Source organism: Xenopus tropicalis, chromosome 5, assembly GCF_000004195.4.
Source record: "Xenopus tropicalis strain Nigerian chromosome 5, UCB_Xtro_10.0, whole genome shotgun sequence".
Classification (NCBI taxonomy): Eukaryota; Metazoa; Chordata; class Amphibia; order Anura; family Pipidae; genus Xenopus; species Xenopus tropicalis.
Genome location: NC_030681.2, coordinates 38356388 through 38374744, shown reverse-complemented (window position 1 = coordinate 38374744; position 18357 = coordinate 38356388). Strand labels below are relative to the sequence as shown.

The 18357-nt window shown below is 40.9% G+C and overlaps 1 protein-coding gene across 4 annotated transcripts in view; it reads left to right on the top strand.

Annotated features, from left to right (window-relative positions):
* dzank1 (double zinc ribbon and ankyrin repeat domains 1) overlaps positions 1 to 15594 on the top strand; it is a 29646-nt gene extending 14052 nt beyond the window's left edge. For 3 of the 4 annotated variants that reach the window (XM_012962760.3, XM_012962758.3, XM_031901545.1), the window contains exons 9-21: positions 38 to 145; positions 1896 to 1988; positions 2590 to 2712; positions 4113 to 4274; positions 4592 to 4811; positions 5845 to 5948; positions 6364 to 6438; positions 7719 to 7818; positions 10499 to 10593; positions 11105 to 11185; positions 12434 to 12561; positions 13208 to 13282; positions 13435 to 13713. In XM_012962760.3, coding sequence (XP_012818214.1) covers positions 38 to 145; positions 1896 to 1988; positions 2590 to 2712; positions 4113 to 4274; positions 4592 to 4811; positions 5845 to 5948; positions 6364 to 6438; positions 7719 to 7818; positions 10499 to 10593; positions 11105 to 11185; positions 12434 to 12561; positions 13208 to 13282; positions 13435 to 13600 — 1530 coding nt within the window. In that variant the 3' untranslated portion in view covers positions 13601 to 13713. 4 annotated transcript variants of the gene reach the window in all.
* The last annotated feature ends 2763 nt before the right edge of the window (positions 15595 to 18357 follow it).

Below are 18357 nucleotides of genomic sequence, written 5' to 3'. Positions count from 1 at the left end.
AACGTTGCCATTGTGTTTCTCTGCACTTTGCTTGCAGATGGGTTTATGTGTAGAGTGCAGGAGCATGGTGCCAATGAACACACCATCTTGTATCGTTTGTGAAGCACCGCTGTTGCCACAGATGACACCACAGGCCAGTTTGAATGTAAGTGATACATTGACTATGCCACCCAGGTATTTCCATCCATGCAGTTTATTTGCTTTTTGACCCAAAATAAATGGAGGAAAAATAGTAGTATATAAAAGGCACAAAAAGGGGGTCATATATTTGAATTGTCACCTTTGTATTTTTCCATTGGTCCTGGTATTGCACTATAAATAGGAGGCACCAATCCTTCTAGTTCAGTGCTGTCCAACTTCTACGGTGCTGAGGGCCGGAATTTCTCTAGCATACATGGTGGAGGGCCGCTAATGGAAGCCAGTTTTGACCACTCCCCTTTTTGAAACCACACCCAATTCAAACCACACCTATTTTATCACAATGGTGGTAGCACAGCAAAATCCCAAATGCTTGGTCCTTACTGTGGGGATATCAACCATCATTCATATGTGAAAGAATTATGTCATATTAAGATATACCCTTAAATTCCATATGCCTCCTCCTCCCCTGTCGATAGCAGAGCAACCCCCACTACATAATTACACACCATTTTTGGGACCATTTAATGGCTATTTCCAACTGCTAACAAACTCCCACAACAAACCCCTGCCAGGTTCACCTCCCACAAGCAGCATAGGGCAAGCAGAGTATGGCACACACAGGCAGCACTCTGCCTGTCCTATGCTGTCTGTGTGCCATACTCTGCCTGCCCTACCCTGCCTGTGTGTGCCATACTCTGCCTTCCCTATGCTGCCTCTGTGTGCCATACTCTGCCTGCCCTACCCTGCCTGCGTGTGCCATACTCTGCCTGCCCTACCCTGACTGTGTGTGCCATACTCTGCCTGCCCTACCCTTCCTGTGTGTGCCATACCCTCCCTGACCTATGCTGCCTGTGTGTGCCATACTCTGCCTGCCCTACCCTTCCTGTGTGTGCCATACCCTCCCTGCCCTATGCTGGCTGTATGTGCCATACTCTGCCTACAGTACCTATGTCTGAGGTGTGAAGAAGTGAACAATGGGGGTGATTACAGTGTGAGCCTGAGGTGTGAACACTGCAGGGGGTGAACAATGCAGATATTAAAAGGTGTGAACAACACAGGGGATTACATATTTAAACAATACAGAGGGATTACAGCCTGAATCTGAGGTGAGAACCATGCAGGGGGCCAGTTAATCTCAGTACTGATACCATTTAAAGCTTACTCAAAGGTAAGCCATCAAAGCAGCCAGACAGGTGGGGGGCCACACAGAGGGGGGTCGCGGCCCGCGGGCCGCCAGTTGGACAGCACTGCTCTAGTTAACTGTAGGCTGTTTGCATACAGATAACCCTTTGTGTGCAGACTTCAAAGCCTGTACGGTGGTGTCATTACCTGTCGGCATGGGGCTGATGTGTACATGGCCACCTTGTTATTGTTTTGTTGTTGTATCCTACTCTACTTCCTTTTGATTGAATTGAAATGTTTTGACAGGGCTAATAATCCTCTCTCTGCCCGTATAACAGTATTATTGGTCTAAAGACACCCCAGCTGGCCATATATAGTGAAGAAGTATGATCAAAATTGGCCAAACTTCTCAACCACATATGGAATTTTATGGACTATTACAGCTTTCCAAACTTGAATTAATTAAAATGTATATTCTGGTTAATATATTACATATATATATATATATATATATATATATATATATATATATATATATATAAGTCAACTAACAACTCAAAGGAAATTAATCTTTCAAAACAGAAGTTATTTCTAAATGTGGTAAAACCTGTTTTTGTTTTTATGATTTAAAGGACAAAACATTCTGCCGTTTTTGTGGAACGGGAAATCCCATCAATTTAAACTACTGTGTGACTTGTGAGGCGCGGCTACCAGAAATGCAAAAGGTATAGTCTTCCACATGATATTTTGGCTTCTTATTAGAGTGATTAGTAGACGCAACTTTTTAAAAAGTTGTGCCGACTGATCCGAGCAGCTCGGGCAATTAGTAGCAACTATTAGTTGCCGCAACCAACTTTTTAAAAAATCATGGCGACTAATCGCCCCTTATGTCTGGAAATATCTGGTAGGAAAGCATCATACACTATATCTTGTTTCTATTGTGAAATGCTTTATAACAGCAGTGGCAATTGCAGTTTTTTTAAAACACTTCCTGGTTTGGGACTCAAGTGATATATATATATATATATATATATATATATATATATATATAATACAATAAAAATACCCTGCTGTGAATTATTGATCAGTACTCCTATCCACCTACAAAATTGCAAAGCAGAAATGACCAGTGTAATCAAAGCAAAATTATAAATTAACTTGTCATAATATAAGGATATAGAAAGTATGTTTATTGTCTCCTATGATTAAATAGTTTATTTAGATGACACAAAAAAAACTAGGAAGTATGGCATATAGACACTAGACTAATATGGGGTTAATTTGTTGTTCAATGTCTTATTTTGCTTTTATGTCTCTATATTACAGCCAATATGGAGTGGAGACTCTGCTCCTCCTCTTCCCAACCAAGTGGGGAAAATGCAGTCGTGTTCTAAATGTGGTCGTGTGAACCATTCTGATGCACGATTTTGCGACTGGTGTGGTGCAAAGGTATAGTTCTATTTACAGCCTCCCTTGCCCTTGAGCCCAACTGAATGAGCTCATGTCAAAAAGACCCCTTTAAAGACCCAGCTATATAGAGAGTTGAAGGTGGGCATGCACGGTACAATCTGGCGAGGTTGCCAAACAAGCAAATCGTCTCCTGATATGCCCACCTATGCTGGATGATTTTAGGCCAATTTGATTGAATTACAACGTTGTGTATATTGGCCATCGGACCGAGGACCTCATCAACGAGCTGATGCAGTCCCTGATCTGACAGGAAAATCAAACCTGCTTGATCGAGAGCTGGACAATTTTAGGCCAGATATCGGTTGGGTTGGCCCATTGGGGTGCCCATACATGGCCAGATAAGCTGCCGAATTGGTTTGAAAGACCCACCTTTAGATTTAGAGATAATATGACAAATCAGGGACATTTTGCTGCATGGTATTTTATTTAAGTAAAAGTCTGCACAGTCAATTCCAATCAGTGCCAGGAAACTGCATGTATTATAAACATCTCTTATTTTTCAAGTGATTGAACGTTACTATAGCTGTAACCCCATCAGATTTACCTTTGCTTGGTATGACCTTGGACTTTATTTAATGTTGTTTCCATTTTTTTCTTTCCCTGTTTGTTAAATTTTTGAAAACTTAAAAACATTTAAAAACCACTGACTAATGACTGGTTTGGAGAAACTGTATATTGTGTAGTTCTGAACAGTAGAAACCCCCTCTGTTGAAATACAAACATACTAGCAAATATACTACATTATGCAGCACTGAGACTCCCCATTCAGGTCCAGAGTGGGATTCAAAATAGTCTCTGGCATTTCAAGTAGACAGAGGCCCAAACAGCCTCCCACAAGCCCACTAAATAGTGCCTGTCTATGGCAAATGCCAGGGGGCTTCTCTAAGATGCCACAGTCCACAGATTGCCAGTCTTGGCCTGACCCCCATACCTGTCTCCTGTTGTGTCATAAAGCTATAGCTGAGTGGGACTGTGATACTTTCCCACTGCAAAGGGATGTTATATTCTGCTAACATTCTTTTGATCCTCTGCCCATCTTCACTACTTCATAACCGGTTTCTACTTCACAACCAGTGTAGTTATATATAACGCTGGAATAATGTTACACCACTGTGCCAATTTGCTGGGGATTATGGGTATGTATAAAGTGAATCGCGGGTGGAAAGAAATATACGTCTTTGTTTTCTGGTGTCGCACAAAGTTGCCTGCAGGAGGAAACGCCGTGTGACTTTGGAAAAACGAAGCGATTGCCGGTGGAAAGGCATTTTAGGGAGATTAGTTGCCTGCGGTAGCCAAGATTAAGTGCAGGTGACTAATCTCCCTGTTGATCATGAGCCTTATGGCTTGCAAATATCAGTAAAATACTTTGTATCTTTCAGCCTAGTTCCCCCATAAGTCACCTCACTTGTTCTAAGTGTAGTGCAAGCAATCATCCCTTGGCCAACTTCTGTGCCTCCTGTGGTGCGTACTTGGAGCCTCCAGCAAGATACTCCCCCCTACATAACATGATGTTAACTTCTGGAGAACACAAAGCATTTTCAGTAAGTAGAACTTTTATACAAAAAAAATCCCAAAAATAAATATATCCACCATTAATGGGTAAGATCACTTATCAATATGATTACTTGCCATTTATAATTTAAAGGATTACTTTAACCATGTCAGTTTCTGGAGTACACCCAGTATGCACTAGCAAAGATACCAGGGATGTGCATTGATCAATCCTCCTCTCTTGTGTGCTTGTAGCTAATTTGGCCAGATCTGTTGCACTTCCAGTGTACTTTTTAGCCTTGGATTGCGCCTACAACTACCCCCTTCCTTTTTTGTGTATATACTATCATAATTTACCTGTTCTCAGGAAGCTGATAATCGGGCTTCTTGGCAGCCTGTTACAGTCTCATTGCCGAAACCCAGGCTGGAAATAGAGAGGGAAGACAAAGGCACACAGACAGTTGGATTATTCTACCCATCTGGAAAACTCATTGAGAAAAAGGAGATAGAATTGGGGTTGGAAAAGGAAAAGAAGGAAAAGATGAGTGATCGGAAGCCTCTTGTCACAGCCATCAGCCCAGGCAGAGGTGAGAAAATAGAGTGTGAAGTCTTAAAGGGGAACGTCTAGACAAACTTTTTTGACAATATATAGCTTAAAAATGTTGCACCCTTACACAGTTATAGCTATTTTTTAAAGCAGCCCCCCAATCCCCACCCTCCAGAATTTCTGGCTCCTGGCACAGAAATGTGTGAGTGACAGAACAGAGTAAAAGCTGATTTTCTGTGGTATGTCATAAGGCAACACCCCTCAACAGCAAACATGTGCAATAGAAAAGTAAAGAAATGGAGCCAGACTGGGTGTTGATGAAGCTGCATTTGTACATAAAACAGTAAAGCAGCTTATTGTTTATATCCACATATACACAGCACTTCATGCTATTTTGCATTTGGGTTTTTTGCTGCTCACCAGCAGGCTTAGATCAGCTGCTAGTCACCCTCCTGCAATTTACACATGCAAATACAAATATTACTTCAATAGCCAGATACAGGGGTAAAAAAGAGAGTATAAAACAGACTTCCTCCATACCAGTGACAGTGGCACATCAACTGCAGCAATATTACAGGCCTCTGCATAGGCAACTGTGTGTGTACAGGCACATAGATTCCTGTATGTTGGGTTCACACACCGCATGCAACATGATTTTACTTTAAATCCTGGCAGGGGAGGAGGGACTAATACGTAGATGTTACAAACTGTAACAACTTCTCCACAGCTTACAGACAGCATGCAGGAACTACATAATCCACAATGCATTGCATTGTGACGTTCCTTTTCTTATGGACATCAGGTGTGCAGGGAACTGTGGGATTTTAAGGATTCAGGCTAAAGGAAGGCTGAGGACAGTTGAACACTGCTACATTTTATTTGAGTCTCAAAGTAGTCAGCCTGATCAGCAGGGGGCAGGCTTAGTTAACTGTTTCAAACCATAATATTACATAAAAAAATGTTATTACATTGAAATAATGTTTCCTTTTCAAAAAGCTAAAGTTGTGTTTGGGTGGAGTTCCCCAATTTCAAATCACATTTTAAAGTGATGAATACATTTGCTTTTATTAAAGGTTATTGGAGGCAACAGTTAGATCATATTTGCGCTCATCTGCGCTGCTACACTCAGAACAATTCTGAATTTAAAAGTTTAATTGGAAATCCTCGAATGGGAAGGGTAAGTAAAAATTGCATGAAAGTGTATAGAAGAATAAGTTGTGACTTAGACCCATGGCCTGCCTCTCCCCCCTCCAGTTCAATGTCATTTAAGTTATTTAATTTAACTAAATTTAATTATTCAGGGACAGCCAGTAGCTATGTAAAGATGTAAAATATAGTAAGAAAGCTCTGTGGATGTAGCCAAATTCTAATTTTCCGAAGGCAGAAGGCTCAGATGCCATGGTTTCTCTACCACACGATAGCGCCGAATAAAAATACATTAGTTGTATGTTTTGGTAAAAACCCAACTTCCAGTTTTGCACCTGCCATATTTTTACTTGCTATCCCAATGGTTTCCTTCAGAAAAAACACATTACACTGATTATATTACACTACACCGACTGAACTCTATCCATTTCCTTGTTCTCTTGCAGATTATTTCAGGAACAATGCATGAAGATGGTTATGAAGTCAGTATACGGTTAAATTATGTTCAAGTTACAGACAAGGTCAGTATTATATGGGTTACTGTTAAAAAGCTGAAATTAACAGTACAATAGTAGTAGCAAAGGGTAACTAAACCCTACATTCTTGAATTTAATGCTGAATAACTTACTTTATTCTACTTTTCTCAAAGTTCCCTAACTATTTTGTTATTGAATGATTTATTGTTAAAGAACTTTTCCTTATCCAAGGCTTATAGAACAAGGAAAAGCCTGCTATACTGGGGGTGCCAATGTGCTAGGAACTCCCTCCAGTGTTTAAATCACTAGCAGTGCATTTGTTTTTCAAACAGGATCACCAGCCTAGGAAATATGTTAGTGATTTAATATATCAGGGCACCTCTCAGTGCCTTAAGGCCCCCATACACGGGCCGATAGAAGCTGCCGATATCTGTCCCTTGGACCGATTCGGCAGCTAATCGGCCCGTGTATGGGCAGAAACGAGCTGCCTGGCCGATATCTGGCCTGAAATTGGCCAGATCTCGATCGGGCAGGTTAGAAAATCCAGTCGGATCGGGGACCGCATCGGCTCGTTAATGCGGTCCCTGAACCGACTGCCCCATGGCCTCAAATGTAATCCGATCGTTTGGCCCCAGGGCCAAACGATCGGATTATTTTTTTTTAAAGCCACTTGCTACCCGATATCGCCCACCCGTAGGTGGGGATATCGGGTGAAGATCCGCTCGCTTGGCGACATCACCAAGCGAGCGGATCTTATAGTGTATGGGGACCTTAAGTCTTTCCCTGTCTCTTAAATAATATAGACTGTCCCTTGCACTTTAAATTGTTTAAATTGTAATCTATAGACACAGGCCTCAATTATCTGTTAAATTGAAGACCTACACATTTTCAATATATAAACCATATTTTGGGAATGGATAGAAGGGAAGGGAACGATACAAATGGCCTGAGTTAGGTGTTAAATAGATGAACTATACTGTTTTGATAAATTAATATTAATTTAATAACGATTAGAAAGTAAGGGAACAATACATACTCCATGCGTTTATGCCTTTATTGCATGCAACTTATTATTGGAATTTGCAGACATAACTTTATTATTAATACCAATGCTGTCAGAAATCAGTTCTGGATTTGCATTTACTTTCCAAAAAACTGTAAATAAACAACCTGATTGTATCAAATCCATAAAGAAAATAGCCCTCTGTGCCTCTGGATTTGTATGTCATGTATAGGTTTGTAGTGTATAGTTCTGGGGAATGTTGCTGCTTTATAATTAATAATGAATAATAACAACTATAATGATTTTTCTCTGTATGATTGAGGATGCACTCACTGCAAAGCCAATCAGACTTTCAGGCAGTAATTTCCTGAGCTCTGTGACAGAGGGAAGAAATGACAATTATGAAAGTCCATCAAGTGTGGGTATGTTTGTTTATTCTTAAATAGCAAAATATTGTGTCTTTATACATTTCTGCTGTGGTTGCTGTTAATCTTACTAATAATTTATTTGTAAATATTAAAGAGAAAAGTTGGATGCTGCTTCTGTATAGACATAGGGGCCGATTCATTAAAACATGAGTTCGAATCCCACATGGGAAAAATTCAGATTGCATATGATAATTTTTGAAGATGGCGACTTTTTCATCGCCGTCGCAACTTTTTCATATCTTGCGCAAATTTTTTGTCGCCGTCACAGATTTTTCGTATTGAACAATTTTAAACGCCGGGAAAACCTTTCCGACTTTGATCCTCCTGTGCATGATTTTGGAAGCCTCCCATAGGACTCCGTGGCACTCTGCAGCTCCAACCCGGCCCAAGGAAAGTCTCCCATAGGGCTCAATGGCACTCTGCACTCCAACCTGGCCCAAGGAAAGCCTCCCATAGGGCTCAATGGCACTCTGCACTCCAACCTGGCCCAAGGAAAGTCTCCCATAGGGCTCAATGGCACTCTGCAGCTCCAACCCGGCCCAAGAAAAGTCTCCACAATAGGGCTCAATGGCACTCTGCAGCTCCAACCTGCCCCAAGGAAAGTCTCCCATAGGGCTCAATGGCACTCTGCAGCTCCAACCTGGCCCAAGGAAAGCCTCCCATAGGGCTCAATGGCACTCTGCAGCTCCAACCTGGCCCAAGGAAAGCCTCCCATAGGGCTCAATGGCACTCTCCTTCACACTGCACTTACTTTCCCAAAGCACTGCATATGTATAAGCAACATAGTGAGGGCATGGTGTGCATTCCCCACTGGTGTATACCAGCTGTTGGGGTAGTGCCTGAAACCAGCATCCCCACTTTCTATTTAATGTGCGACAGCACTGGCACTTGCACTTTTCAGCTTGAAGACACTTTTTAAAACATTTTTAAGCTTAAAAGCAACAGCACTGTCACTCATTTAGCCACATTTCAGCCACATGAAAGCAACCCCATGTCATACGGAGCCCATTGCAACATGTGCACCAAATCCAGTGCTTTCTGGTTTTGCAACTGAATGTGTTTACCCTTCTACAGAGATCTCCTTGTAAAATCCGGTATTTAGCAATAAAGATTGAATTCTTTCTTTCTCTTTCTTCTTTAAAATAAAGTCTAAAAAGATTAACTTGTAGTAATAACGTTACATATTAGAATACATATTGGAGGAACAGTTCTTAAAGGCAAACTAGAACCCCCAGAATGAATACTTAACCAACAGATAGTTTATATTATGTTAAGTGACCTATTAAAGAATCTCGACAAACTGGAATATATATGTCAGTAAATATTGCCCTTTTACATCCTTTACCTTGATCCACCATTTAGTGATGGGCTGGGTGCTCCCTCAGAGATCAGCTGACAGGAAATAATGCAACTCTAACTGTAACAGGAAGAAGTGTGGAAGCAAAAGGCAGAACTCTGTCCATTAATTGGCTGATGTAACCTGGCATGTATGTGTGCCTTGGTTTGTTTGTGTGCACCGCGAATCATATGATTCCAGGACCATATCAAAATGGTGATTTTCTATTTAGGGTTACCCAATAGCACATACTACAAAAAAATAGATTTTTATAAAAATTCAGATAAAAAAGAGATTTACGTATGAGCTGTTTATGCAATATATTTTTTAGTGAGACCTCCATCTTATATATAAAATCATAAAAACTTGACCTAAGACTGTTTTACTCATTATCATTCAACTAGAAATCAGTGGTTAAAACATGGTGGGAGGTATATAATCCAGCAACATCAGGGTTTTTTTTAAAGCAGACCCGATCAAATCGCAAGGTAACTTAAGCTTGCTTAACTTTAGCTTAAAGTGTTAATAGTGCACAGTATCACAGCAAATCATATTAGAACAACACATTAAATTACAAAACTAAGTATACCACAAGGCAATGTCTTCTCCCCTGTCAGCATATCTCATTCTAGACACTTCCTCCTGATGCTCTTCGCGCCATTGGGCGTTTCATGGGAGGAGGTCTATGTTTATTGTTCCTGCAACTTGAGCTTTTTTTCTGTCACAGAAATAAACGGCAATATAATCCTTCTAATGTTCAGTGTAATATCTTGTATTAGGGCTGTCCAACTTTTTCCATGTAGTGGGCCAGTCAGATGGCAAAATGCTTTGTGGGTGAAATTATATCAAACTGCTGATGTCAAACACTGCACTCTGTGGAGCCACCATTAGGGAGACAGAGGACCATAAAAATACTTTAAAGGAACACATCTTGCCCATGGGCTGCCTGTTGGACAGCACTGTCTGGTATAATGAAGCCAAATGGACACCGTAATCTCTGAATGTAAGATAACTGCAAATTGCCTGACATTGTTCTGGTATGCAGGCTTCATTCTCACTATTTACTTTACTTTGTGGGACAAAAAGGCAACTACTCCAGACCTGACTGGAAAAACATGTTTCTTTATGGCTCGATTCAGCAAGTCAGATAAGAAAATTAAAGCCTAAGGAGAACACATGTGTAAAAATATATGGATAAATATGTGAGAGAATAGTCTGTAAAGTGGCAAAGCTCACCCACAATGACAATACAAATATAATGATTAGTTGTTACTAGCCAGATACCTGTGTGCTGTACTTCTGGCTTCCACTCAATATGACCACTGTTTTACCCTGCAGCAAGTGAAGATGGTCTCAGTGCCAGGAGCAAAAATGGCAAAGCAAGAAGAAAGAAGAAGAACAAACTTTTGCTGCAGAAAGAAGAGAGGCTTTCTGTATGTACTAATCCTTTTTGCAAGCAAGGGGATATATTTTATGGGTTATTACCATGTTGTAGGCACTTGTGTATTGGGGGCTTATTTATCTAAGGGTGAAAAGAGAGCTCTGAACAATGTAAGGAAGAAATCGCCAGATAAGTAGAAGCTCACCAGTGAAAACCTTTGATCCAGGTGCCAAGCCATGATAATAAATATATAGATGGACTGGCAGTCTGGCACATAAGAAAACCCCAACACACTCATAGTAACATAAAAATGCTAACTTTTATTCAGAAATGTCCATAATAAAGTATTGCTTTATCATTTTTATCACTCTTTATTTAGGATTAAACGGGCATATAGAGTCACTAGATTATTGGAGAGCTTTCTTCTGGTGACTGGTGAACTCTGCTTTCACTCTTTTATAAATATGGCTATGTATATTATATTATTAAGTACGTATGATTAGAATATTAACATTGAATAGAATGAATGTAATATGTGTACATTTGTAATGTTCTGGTAACAGAATGAAGATCGAAAACTCCTTAAAGAAGTTGGACCCAAGGGAGAAGGCAATATTGCAGTTGTGGAAGAGTTGCTTGATGAGGTAAATTTAAAGTTCATAGCTACGCTTGCCTGTGTAAATGCACAGGATTCTCTCTAAAACTGACAGCAGGCAAACTCTGGGATATGCAGCAAAGTAACTAATATCTAGTCATAAACTTATATTGTTACAAAGTTGAAATCACCCCAAAATACCCGAGGCTCATACACTCACAGTGCAGCAAAGTGCAAAAGACAGCTGCAGCCTGACGCATTCATGGAAGAAGCACAAGTTGGAGCAAAATGATCTGCACCCAGAGGCACTAATGGCAGAACAGGGTAAATGTTGCCAAATCTTTGCACCCTGCCCTGCCATTAGTGCCTCTGGGTGCAAATCATTTTGCTCCAACTTGTGCTTTCCCCATTAATACAGTGTTATTTGTGTTCAGCAGTGCTGTATTCTATAGGGCAGGTGACGGCATTTAGGCAGCCCCTTTGCCATCCCCTAACTCATGCATCATTCAGATTCACAAATTAGGGAGCGCTAGCTGGTGCAGGATACAAAGGAGGAAGCATTAAGTATGGGGCTGCCTTATGCCCGCTAGTGCTCCACTCTGTACCTTGCACTGGATTATTAATCAGCCACGACATGTAGAGCGCACCAAAACCCCAGACGAAAACACTTATTGAATAAGAACTACGGAACACAATTACACAACCCCTTAGTGCTCAGGCACTTGCATCTGGGGTTGTCTCAAATTTCCTTACAACCGCATCTTCATCTCCCTAAAACAGAAAATGGCAACATGATTTATTTTGTGCATAGAGCTACCTTCTCTACAGATATTTTTCTATTACTCATAGGGAAGACCTGTCACAGTTTTCATAGTCTGCAAAGCAATGGCACCACCTGTCTACAGTTACTAGATATTAACCTAGTGCGAGGCTGGCCTCGTAGAACAGGCATCACACTGCAAGTGATTTGTATAGTGGCCAGTAACTCAAGGGCTCCACAGATATACTGTGCATCTGCATCTGCCATTACCTGAATAGAATATGGACACCAACACGTAGCCTGCGGGATAATGTCCCCCATCCCTCATATCCCCTACAACTATAGAGGAAGCAGACTCCATTTTCCTGGCCCCACTGTCCCCCGGGCCCCCAAAGTCTGCTCAGTGGTCAAAAGCCAGTTATAGGTGGTTTTGTGGTTGTCATATTGTTTTGGTTACAAGCCTTTATAACCCAAATGTTTCCTACATTCTTTTGAAAAGTTAGAACAAACATAATAGAGAATTGTTATTGTTTGAAGGGAGCTGACCCCAACTGCTGCAACAATGAAGATCGTCCTGTTCTTACAGTAGCAGTTCTTAATGGACACAACCAAGTTATACCAGTGCTTGTACAGAAGGGGGCTGATATTGAACAGCAGTCTGGGCCGTAAGTACTTGTATGAAATATAGAGTTTTCTCAAAACACAGAAGGGCATATTTTTTGTATGCTTAAAGGGGAACTAAATTAAAAAAAAAAAAAATTAGACCAGAAACCTGAATCACATCCCTTTAGCAACGAAGCACGTGCTCTGGGCTGCTGACAGTTACATGAGCTTATGATATAAAGCAGATAAGTCATTAATTCAGAATTGTAGTAGGTGGCATCATAGAAACCAGCGTATTCTGCATCAAAATTAATAATCTGCCCTGAAGCATCATCTTGTAGGAATGTAACTTTCTGCTAATGTGCTGATGATTTCTGATAATCCCTAAATTTAGCTTCTGAACAGCAGAACAAACTGAGCATGTGCAGTGCCACTGACACTCAAAAGATATCTTAACAAGTTCTAAAATGAGGAGCCATTGTGGGCAACTTTAAAGGCATGGATCATTACTGTTACAGTACAGTACGTTCAGTATATAAAACAAAGTATTTTTAGCCATATATTTTTTTAGGATTCTGCACATCCCTTTTAAAATTGTATGTCCTTAGTTGATAATAATTAAGTTTTCCACTTCTGCTGCTTTTGCAATGTGGGTCACGTGCTGGATATTTCAGCAGCTAACATATCTGTCTCTGCTGTCTGTAACAGGCACAACAATACCGCTCTCCATGAAGCTGTCATGCTTGGTTTGGATGGAAAGAAATGTACAGAGGTGCTTCTGGGGTAAGAGGAAATACAATATAACAAAGTGCATGCACGTTCAATTACTCCCTTTGTAAAAGTGCAACATTAGACTGGCAGTTGAAGGGTTAAAATGCTGTCTTGTTTTGCCTGAGCCATTGATAATATGATCTTATAATGTATTTCTTCTCTAGATGCAATGCAAGTATTAAAACAAAGAATGACAAGGGGATGACAGCATATGATCTGGCGCTAAAGAATGGAAATGACCAAGTTGTGTCACTTTTTGCATCAAAGCTGGGGCAAGGCATGTTGGACAAGCTCTCCAAGCCTAAGAAGACAGGTCTAGAGATGTTCTAAACAGGGCAGTCACCCTACAATTGGAGTTATTTAGAGTGTGATTTTATTAAAGATATAATTTGTAGAGCAAAGATATTTATCCTTGATTTGGAAGAATCGATTAGAAATCAAAATGGGAAAAAAAGAGAGGAAGCACCAACAACACCACTTTTCTGTTAGAAGCAGTGATTACACTTATCGGCAGCTCTCAGAATGGAGTCAGCCTATTAGTCCGTGTATCGGTCCAAACGGATTGTCTACTCCAGTGCTGTCCAACTGGCGGCCCGCGGGCCACATGCGGCCCTCGACCCCCCCTCTGTGTGGCCCCCCACCTGTCTGGCTGCTTTGATGTCTTAACTTTGTGTAAGCTTTAAATGGTATCAGTACTGAGATTAACTGGCCCCCTGCATGGTTCTCACCTCAGATTCAGGCTGTAATCCCTCTGTATTGTTTAAAAATGTAATCCCCTGTGTTTTTCACACTTTTTAATCCCTGCATTGTTCACCCCCTGCAGTGTTCACACCTCAGGCTCAGGCTGTAATCACCCACATTGTTCACCTCTTCACACCTCAGGCATTGTATGTACTGCCTGATCTATGCTGCCTGTGTGTAGGCAGCATAGGGTAGTCAGAGTATGGCACATAGGCAGCATAGGGCAGGGAGGGTATGGCACCCACAGGCAGCACAGGACAGGCTGGGACCTGGCAGGGGTTTGTTCTGGGAGTTTGTTAGCAGTTGGAAATAGCCATTAAATGGTCTCTAAGGTGTGTAATTATGTGCTGGGGGTTGCTGTGCTATCCACAGGGGAGGAGGAGGCATATGGATTTAAGGGTGTGTCTTAATATGACATTATATCATTCTTTAACTTATGAATGATGGTTGATATCCTTGCAGCGACCATTGTGATAAAATGGGTGTGGTTTGAAGTGGGTGTGTTTTAAAATGGGGGAGTGGCCAAAAATGGCTTCCATTAGCGGCCCTCCACCGGAGAGAAATTCCGGCCCTCGGCACCGCAGAAGTTGGACAGCACTGGTCTACTCCAATCAACTTCTCATTGGTGTTTTTAGGGATAATAATCTGTGTGAGAACAAACTATTTTCTTCTTCTAAGGACTGCACTGGGCCCAGAATGTAGCCCACAGGAAACAGGTCTGATTTTGCCCTGCTTAGAAGACCTGATCCACTTGCCAATGAATGTATCTTTAGGCTAAGAACCCACTGCTCTAAAAAAGGCTTTCCACCAGCAACAATAGGAGTGACCATGGAAAGCCCTTTGCATCACTTCCATATTCTGAAGTTGCACAAAGTGTCCTCCCACTGGCAACTATGCACGACTTTGGAAAACTAAGGGATGCAAGTGGCTTTCCACCAGTGATTACCATTGTTGCTGGTGGAAAGCCATTTTGGAGTGATTAGTCGCCTGTGATAGCAGAGACCTATCTTGGGGGACTGAATGGCTCTGTGGGTTCTTAACCTTATGTGTATGGCCAGCTGGGTACTACTATGCATATATGTAAATTGCTCTGAATGTGTTTGTCTCTCACAAAGCAAGCTAATATGTACTGCTATTTCACATGGAAGAGAAGCACCAGTTGGTACAAAAGGAATACTGTCTTTGGAAAACATGTTTTTTTCCCAAAACACGTCGGTTAATAGAGCTTCTCCAGTAGTATCCTGGATTGAAATATGTTTTTTTAAAAGTGCAAACAGATTATTTCATATTTAATTTTGAAATTTCACATGGGGCTAGCCATATTCATAATTTCTCAGGGTGCCACAGCCATGTGGCCTGTCCTTTGATAAACTTCAGTCACACTTTACTGCTAAACTGAAAGTTCAGCAGAACAATGGGAAGCGAGCAAGATAGCAGCTCCCAGTAGGTATCAGATTAGCACCCAAATAATAAGAAATCCAAGACTCCTCCAGTTACATGGGAGTAGGAGAAACAATAGACTCAGGCACAATGCACTGAGATGGCGCCTACACACCAATATTACAGCTAAAAAAAAAAAAAAATACATTTGTTGGTTCAAGAATAAAATTTTAAATGGTAGAGTGAATTATTTGCTATGTAAACAGTGTAATGTTTAAATAAAAAATACTCTATAAAAATCATGACAGAATCCCTTTAAGTTAGACCTTTTATTTTATTGTTATGTAAATTCCTATTTTGAAGATCAGTACAATCAAATATCCCTATGCTGATGCAGCCATTGTGTAGAATGTATACACTACAGCGGCCATTTTTTTTAACACTTAACTGGATTTGCCTTATTTGCACATCATTTTCCTTTAAATTCACTTGACACTGGGAATAATTCATTGCATGCTTCCACCACCTCCCAGGAGCCAGCAAGTGACTTGTATTTAGCCAGAATGCAGTTGATTTACTCTACTTTCGTTTGTAGCCAATTAAGTAGTACATACACTGTATTACCCAGAGTATCTGGGTTTCTGCCTGTACCACATCTTGTTGTGAAAACAAGTCTATTAACATGAAGTTAATCCTCCTGTTACTGCTGTAACAGCCTTTACACTTGAGAAGTCTTCCCACTAGATGTTAAAACAGTGTAGGCAATATATACTATGATTCAGCCCCAAGAGCTTTAGTGAGGTTATTGATTAAGCCCAGCTCTGATTGGTGTTCCAGTTCATCCCACGGCTGTATAGTTAGGCCGAGGTCAGAGCTCTGTGCAGGTCAGTTAAGTTCTTCCCTTCCCACCTCAGCACTCCCATTCTGTACAAAGCTCTCTGTGCATTGTTGACACAAACAATGAGGCAAAGGATTAAACTGGATAAATTAGTAATAGTTACTCCTACAACACTGCAACAAGAGTGCAGGTAAATGTAAGTCAGATGCATTCTCTGGTAATGTATTCATTTATGTGTATACTTTGCTTTTTGAACAAATAAGCGGCTAAAGACAGCAGTAATGTGGATTCCCTCCTTACCCTTAATGGTGCTGCCACACGGGGCTGTTTCTCTTTTTGTATTTAAGTGCAGGATGAGAAACAGCCCCTCCCCTGGCGCCAGAGACACTGCGGCAGCCTGGGTGCGGACACACGGAGCATATTTCAGCATGGAAGCACCACAGGTATATATTTTTGCACTGAAATCCGCTCTGTGTGTCTGCACACAGGCTGATGCATTGTCTCTGGGTGCAGACACAGAAGTGAGTGAATGCCAGTGGATTGGCTGAGTCAGCCACATGTGACATTAGGCTAAAGATAAACAGCCCCAGATCATTGTTCTTTCCCCATGAAACTTTACAGTAGCCATTATGCTTTCAGGTCTGCCAAACCCAGACAAAGAAGCACAATTAATCGCTCCAGAGCACTTTTTTCTACAGCTCCAGCGTTGAGTGGCAGCAACCTTTACTCCAATCCAGCCAACCACTTCCCACTGCAGATGCTGCTTGCCCATAAAAACCTGAAACCCTGTCAGAGTTCTTGTGCACAGTCTGGAACTCACAATAAGTGATATTTATTTAGAAAGACCTCCAATATTTTGGGGGTATAGCTTTCCTTCAATTAAGAGACCCCACAAAATGGAACCTAGTGACCCTTTTAAAGGGAACATAGCATAACTAATGAAAATATCAGCTTTCCAGCAACTTTACAATATTACATTCATTACAAATGTTCAGTGATGTTAAAGCTCTTTGTAAATTGCAAGTGAAAGCAGTGAGAAGCCAACAATTCAACTGAAGGGCTTTATTGTTCAATTCAGACAAAATCTTTGGAATCGATCCCTTTTCTCTTCTGAAAATGATACCAATGTTACCAAACTAAGGCCACTTAAATGAAGACTGAAGGTCACAGCTCAGCAAAACAAGAGAATGATTAATCAGTACAGCCAAATACTTAGTAGTTATATGTATATTATATAATATAACAGGAAACAAAAAACTGTAGCCACACAGAGCAGTAAGTTTTTGGCTGCCAGACAGAGACAGAAGGCAAACAGTTTTTGAATTATAAAAAGTTATTAAGAATAGGACATTTTATAACATGAACTACAGAGAGTTGCCCTTTAGGGGAGCACTGGGGCCTGCTGGGTGCAGGGGGCTGGACTGCAGTGAATGAGGAGGTGCAAACTGGTCTTTATTATTTATTGTACATGCCTTTAATTATTTAGCTTTATTTCAGCAGTTCTCCAGTATGGACATTTAGGCAGGTATATGGATGCTTGGGGCCACATTTCCCTAGCAAGCAAGCAGTGGTTTGACAGAGAGACTGGAATATAAATAAGAAAGGGCCTTGCATATAAATATAAGTAATAAGTAAAAATAGTAACCCCCATCTGAAACCCGGAAAGAGGAAAAAGAAGACGACAAATAATGAAACTATTAAAAATGAAGACCAGTTGAATAGTTGCTAAGAATTTCTAATTCTATGACATAGAAAATGTTTACTTAAAGGGGAACTATCCCTTTAAAAGTAAAAGGATAGTTGCATTCCTCAGGGGGCTGCAAAATATTAGGCTCCCCCCAAAGTGAATAAAATCACTACGTGTATTCCTAGGGTCAGTGCTTCTTTTCAGGAAAATTGTACCAGCCTGGGGAATTTCTAAATCACTGCACTGTGGTGCCGCCATCTTACCTGTACTTCCCAGGCGTCCATTGTGCAGACTGGCATAAAATATTGGCACCCGCCCCAGTGAGTTCAGGTTTCCTTGTCCTTTAAAGGGGAACTCCACCCAAACACAAGCTTTTTGAAAAGTAGTTTCAAGCAACTTTGCAATATAAATCAATTAAAAATATGCTGCCTTTTCATGATT